Genomic DNA, 6,749 nt, shown 5'->3' with positions numbered 1-6,749 from the left:
GTGTGTGTGTGTGTGTCAACACTTACAAATTAAGGCCTGTGTTTTGTGTTAATGTGCACACAGATTGAGTGTGAAGGAGTTGTCTGCTTAACAGTAGATAAGGCACTAATTACCAGTCTTTATCATTTGCAGCCACACATTACACACATTCAGGAAGTGCATTCTCATCCATAAACAGCCTACAGCTTTCTCCCTTCTTCCCGTCTTCTGTCTCCATCATACCACCCTCCTCCTTCTGTTCATGTTGCCTGTGCCACTCTGGCAGCTCTTCCAGTTTTACTTACCTATGTATTATGTTCTCTTCATTTCTCCCAACCTCCTCTGTGTCCTCTCTGTACCTGCACTCCTTGATGTCCTGCTGTATTTTCTCAATGTATGCAAATAAGCACAGCTACTCACTCTTGAACACAGCAGAATGTTTTGTACCCTGACTGTTAGGACTCATTATCCCTATCTCCTTTTTGTCAACACATTGAAATCATGACTGTCTGCCACTCATTTTATTCTGTAGAACAAGCAACACTTTTTTTGAATGAATATGAATCATGCAGCTTTGTTTATGTTCCACTGACTTGCCCGATTTTATCCAGATTTAATTTCAGAGACCCCTTTAAGAAAGATGCAGGGGTCTCTAGAGTTTATTAGTTATCACACAGCTAAAGAAACAGATAATGGATCAAAGCAGCTTTCTCCTCAATAACACGTCCTACCTATTAAGCATAGCTGTTCCTTCTTGGTGGCAGCAAAAGTCCATTCAACATCAGCTTTAATCCCTCTTAGGGAGCTGAACTGTCTCCTTCTGGATTCTTTTAAAACATGCAGATTGATTTCCATGGTGTGATTGGTTGCAACATTGCACACTTAACGCTAGTGAAATGGACATTTCCATTCCCGTAAGCAGAGTTTACAGCATGTGTCAAAAGGATTATGTATGTCAAACTCCTTTCTGGCCAAATTTTGTTTCAGTTTCAGTAGCCTACCTGTGGTATAGCATTTTACTCTTATGCGGTTGTTGCTGCATTGAAATTCAATCAGTCACACCCTGGTTGAAAGCGGTATTCTTTCCACCAATCTGCCATGGCGGCTGTAAAGCTACAGTACAAGCAGGGGCAGATTGTCGGTTTAGTTTACAGAGAGACGTGCTGCTGATCTAATGCTCAACGTGTGAAGTGCAACTTCTGCCTTGTTTTTTCCTAAGATGTGAGTGGATATTTTTAGCAGTGGCAAGAAATACATGCCAGTAAACAGTAGCCAGCTCCTGAATGACTACAACATAATGCCACTGTTGAGACTATTTTACAGTTGTGTAACAATTTGTTATGATTTGCTGTTGCTGGTTCTGTTATACAACAGGGAGCATTCACAGACTGGCTTCTTGTAGATGTGGTGCATATCCTGTAATTAAACACAGTCACCACACATTGGATATTTACAATTCAGAATGGATTGTACATCTCTTCATGAGTAGTGAGAGCAGATGGAGTTTTTCATAGAGGACAATTCATTCAGATATAAAATGTCTGTGGTCCACTGTGTCCACAAATAGCCTTTTGGTAAACATCAAGATTGTGTATAAACAATGTTTTTATAGACTAGACCTAAATGTGTTGCTTGATTTTTATATATAGTGTCTATTTTAGGTTGTGGGCCATAGCCAGGCTTCCCTTCCCTCTCTTTAGCTGCTGCTGTTGTTGGCAGGGCCACCCGATCGCAGCAGAATAGCTGGTATTCTCTGTGTGCCCAGGGTGTAGTGGAGGGAACAGCCAAAGGACTCAGTGTTGCTGGGGTTTTGGTGGGGCTTCCCCGACCCGCCTCCATAAAGAAAGCCTTGTTTTCCAGTTTCTGTGTGTGTGTGTGTCTATATGTGTGTGTGTTTGGGATGTTGGTATGAATTTGTGCCACAGACAAACCCACATCCACATCCATTTTCATTATTAAAACTGCACTAATCAGTATTATTATTTATGTAAACAACAGCTGAAAAGACTGTAATGTAAAATGGGTCACTTGTAGTGACCTCACCCAACTTCCCTCAGCTCTACAGAGCATTTTAGTGTCTTTTGGCATATCGTTTTGGTTTTTTCCACTGTCATCAATCTCATTTCCAACAGCTGTATACAGGTTTTTGTAGGGACAATGCTCTTTAAACTAATTGTATGTTACCAAACAACAGACAATAGTAAAGTAGCTGGTGAACAAAGTGGAGCATTTACTAGCTATAAAGCAAAATACTTTCTAAGGAGTTGGTGGAGAGCAAAATAAAGCTAAAAGAAGAGTGGATATTGGACTTAAATTCCCCATGTGACCAAAAACACAACTCCATATTAATTCTGATGTTGTTACATAAGCAACTGTTTGCTGACACATCTACTATAACAACTTTACACTTTAAGTAAAAACATGATAATGCACACAGCATTTTCAGCTTGTTGTGTTGCCCTCAAGTGATTTATGCAGCTTTTAAATGCAATTCAGTTTAAATCAATATAAATGTCACTTCAGATAGGCAATGAAGAAGGAATTTGTGCATTCAGTTCCTAAATTTTACCACACAGAAATCAGTGGTCCGTATGAAAATTAATTATCTTTCTGTTTGTTTCTCCTCTCTCGCTTAGGTATAAGTCCAATGAAGAGTATGTTTATGTGAGAGGTCGCGGCAGGGGCAAGTACATATGTGGAGAGTGTGGCATCCGCTGTAAGAAGCCCAGTATGCTGAAAAAACACATCCGAACGCACACCGATGTCCGTCCGTACATTTGCAAACACTGCAACTTTGCCTTCAAAACCAAAGGTAAGGGAACAATTTACACGCTCCTCTGCATTATGTTATAACCATGTACTTTATGCCACATTTCACCTCTGAAATATCCTCATTTTCCTTTCCCTGTGTGAATCGAGGGCAATTTTTAATGTGCTTTTCTTGTTCGTTCCTAGGGAACCTTACTAAACACATGAAGTCGAAGGCTCATGGGAAAAAATGCCAGGCAATGGGAGTATCCGAGTCATCACTGGACGAGCCAGAGAGCGAGGAAACAGGTACTAAAGAGAGGATGGAGAGGCATCTCACATATTTCCTATCCACTGTAGAGAAATATTGGTACACAGCTGGATGAACTTCTGCCTGTGAAGAATTGTAGCTGCTCAGCACTGACAGCTTATGCAACACCATGTTCTATTCTCCTCCCTTTGGCCCTGCATAAGAAATATGAAAAAGTGTAAGATAAATAAATGAAGATTACACCGCATTTCACATTTTCCTGATGTAGTTGCGGCAAGCATACCTTCCTTCTTAAAGACGTGTTGCTGGCGTATGACAATACGCATTCTAACACTTTCGTCTGCCCCCATCAAAGTCACAAAAGAGCCTCAAAGCCAGCCACCTCACGATCTCCTCCCTAAACTTCCTCTACTACCCCTCCTCTCATCGTCTCTTTCTTGCTGACAGACTACACTCATTGCAGCCAAGGACGCGCCATTTAAACCGTCTTTCCATTCACAAGGCTGTTGAGATAGTTTGTGAATAGAGGCATGGTGCTATTCAATTAAATTCCGGTCTTTTCATCCTCATTCTATTTATAACATCGGTTTGATGGGTGGTGGGTGAGGTTTTTCAGAAAGATACAGTACACTGTCCTAACCCTTTGTGCTTGTTCCTGAAAATTGTTCTGTTAATGTGTTCTGCTGTCTCTTAGGGTGAGGATTTTTGTCACGACTTTGTGCATTCGGTATAGGAGTTTTAAAATGTACAACATGGATGTAATGGAATATAATTTAAAGGATGTGTATGGTTTTTCTGTGTCCGCACAAACAGCCGGAAGTGAGGAACGTGTGTGTGGCTCCGAGGAACAGGAAGAGCATCAGTTTTCTGATGTGGAGGAGTCTGAGGACGATGATGACAACGATGACGATGATGATGAGGAAGAGGAGTCCGCATCCCATGATGACCCACCATCCTCCTGTTCGTCAGACACCCACCCATCAACAGGAGGGCATTCCAGCTGCAGTAGGCACTCTCAGCAGGGCACTCCTGAACCCGAGCCCCTGGGCCCCGGTCCCAGCCCCAGTCAGGAGCCCTCCCCAAGGGGAGTTTGGCCCAGCAGACGAGCCGCCTCTCCAGGCAGCAGGAGAGCGCTGTTCTCCCGGCGGGGATGGAAGGCATCACCAAGGACCTTCTCCCCCAGCAGTGAGAGCTGTTCCCCCAGCCGCAGCCTCTCCCCTCGTCTGGAGCTGTCCTCACCCATCCACAACCTCTCCCCCAGAACAGAGCTGTCCTCTCCCAGCCGACATGTCTCACCCTCCCCTGAGAGGGGACCATCTCCCATCAGACCCCTTTCTCCTCTTCGTCCTATTTCGCCCAGCTGCTACCGGTCATCACAAGCGCAGACCCCTCCCTTGCCACTTGGGCTACAGCACAGGATCCCTGGATACTTGCCATGGGAGAGCCCAGGTACAAAGGGTGGTCATGTCAAACCGGTGAGTCTTTTTTTCTCAGTCTGCACAGATCTATGGCCTAGAAATTTAAACCACAATATATTTCCTCTGCATTTCCCTCCTCTGAAGATCTCAGTGTACAGTACCCTGTGTACTGATAGACAAAGTCCATGAAATGTAATGATGATGTGTGTGCACCCCCTACAGGAGAAAGGTGGTACAGCAGCAGAAGGGCCAATATTGCCAGAAACCCGCTTGTTTCCTCCTGCTTTTCGTCTTTCCACCTGTGAGAGTTATTCTGGCCACCAAACAGCAGACAACATCTTCAGCCATCTTCCCATGCACTCCCAACAAGCCAAGGTCCCTTGTCTGATGATCCCCATTGGAGGGATCCAAATGGTACAGGCCAGACCAAGGTCCCACCCTACTACCCCTTCGTCCCCAACATCTCCCCCCATGGAGGGGCCATCACTGGCCAGGTTTGAATCATACTGGGGCGGGACCCCTAGAACTCAAGGGCTTAGGACTCCTGGAAACCACTGGTCAGAGTACCAGGCAGCAGGAACCAGCCAGTCAGGGCAGTGCGTTTTCAGCACAGCACTAACATGTTCCAAACCGGAGTTGGAGACCACAGACTCAAAGCAATATGGCAGCTCACATAGCTCCTCCCACACCCGCAAGTCTGCTACTGAGACCACCGAACACTGCGTCAGAGACAGTCGTTCAAGAGCACCCCTCAGTCTAGCAGCTACCGTAGCCTCGCCTGCCATTGGACAGCAGCCAGAGGGGGAGGAGCCACCATCTGGTGGTGATCAGGTGGAGGGAGGAGCTAAAGGAGACTCAGCCGGGACAGACCAGAGCACGTAACAGTGTGTACACCTTGATGCATCATGCATCCCATTTTGCTTTATTGGTTGCTACACTAGTCTTGTTTTTTTATTGCTTTGTTTTTATACAGTTTTCAATACTATTGTTAACTTAAATGTTTGTTCTTTGGCAATATTCAGGTTTGTTATAAAAATGCACTTTTTTCTTTGTAAAAATAATGTCTATCTATATAAATTATATATATAAATATATCCCTCCCGTATCTCTATTGATACTGGTAATCTTAATGTCTGTTTAAATATATGTAAAAGGAGTATGATTAAATTTGTAAATGACCAAAATCTTTAATCAAAAAATAATTCCATTTTTGTTTGTCCAAATTTTGTCCAGTATTACTCAAATTGTAGTTACTTGTGCCTTTTCTGTCCAGGTTTGTGTTTTGAGATGTACAGTACAGATAGACAAAGAGAAGGCTGTGAAATTTTATATCTGCTTTTTTGTGCCGTTCAGGAGGGTTAATATTTGATGTTTTGATTGTTTCTGTTCCATTGCTTTAATGCCAGGGTAACAGAGAGTCGCATCGTAGAGATATTGAAGGAGCAGCAGAAACGTGTCAAAGGAATTGCACTGAAGTTCTATTTTTTATTACAAAAGATTTTAGATTAGAATATATCTCTGTACAGGGAAGAGCGCTCCTTATTTATTGTTATTTGACAATGATTATTGTTTCAAGGTTGTTGTTTTTTTATTGGAAAAAGGATGTGTTTTGTTATATCTGTGTGTCTTTTTCATGATGTACTTGTGAACTGAATTGGTGACAGAGATGAGGGATCGAGTTTGGCTGGTACCGGAGGATTAAGTGCCCTGCAGATTTCACACAGCAAAATTTCTAGTCATTGAAGAAATAAAAAATGCACCAGACTCCTTTGAGATTGTGCTTTTTTTTTGCCATGTGTATCGTATAATGCTTTTGCTCCAATAGAGTTTGTACCATAATTTTTTTTTATTCCAGTGTGGCAGTTAAAGGACAAACTTCTCTATGCATGTTTAATGATTTCCTTGTGTTATCAACTGCATTGGATTGGTTTTCCACAACAGATCAGTGAAGTTGGAACGTGGGCAAGGAAACATCAAAACTACATCATAAACATCTACAACCAGGATCAACTGATTGGATCAGAAGGGGTTGACTCCTTATAGGAGAACATAAAAGGTGTGTCTTTCTTTGGTTTTGTTTGTGGTACTTTGTCAGGAGCTGTGTGGTATTTTGAAGTCTTGGCTTCCAAGAAGTGGATGACTAAAACCACTTCCAACATCAAAGTTTCATTGTAAGCGCTTGGCCACCACAAGTTGCCAGAATAGCTTTATCTTGGCAAAGATTCTCCAATTGAACTTTGCTCTGAGATTGTATACAAAACATATTCCCCTGATTTGATGTTTTTATGCACCCACAGCATATCATCATCCTTTAGAATACTCACCAAACTCTC

At 42.8% G+C, this 6,749-nt stretch overlaps 1 protein-coding gene across 1 annotated transcript in view; it reads left to right on the top strand.

The window, feature by feature from the left end:
- The window catches only part of LOC118335451 (transcription factor HIVEP3), a 40,702-nt gene extending 34,522 nt beyond the window's left edge, over positions 1-6,180 (top strand). The window contains exons 6-9 of the mRNA XM_035671736.1: positions 2,616-2,791; positions 2,935-3,036; positions 3,812-4,473; positions 4,639-6,180. Of these exons, the coding sequence (XP_035527629.1) occupies positions 2,616-2,791; positions 2,935-3,036; positions 3,812-4,473; positions 4,639-5,298 (1,600 nt within the window). The 3' untranslated portion in view covers positions 5,299-6,180. The remainder of the gene's footprint in view (positions 1-2,615; positions 2,792-2,934; positions 3,037-3,811; positions 4,474-4,638) is intronic.
- The last annotated feature ends 569 nt before the right edge of the window (positions 6,181-6,749 follow it).

This window comes from Morone saxatilis, unplaced genomic scaffold (genome assembly GCF_004916995.1).
Source record: "Morone saxatilis isolate NCDOM2014 unplaced genomic scaffold, NCSU_SB_2.0 Contig24, whole genome shotgun sequence".
Classification (NCBI taxonomy): domain Eukaryota; kingdom Metazoa; phylum Chordata; class Actinopteri; family Moronidae; genus Morone; species Morone saxatilis.
This window is presented reverse-complemented; position numbering and strand designations above follow the sequence as displayed.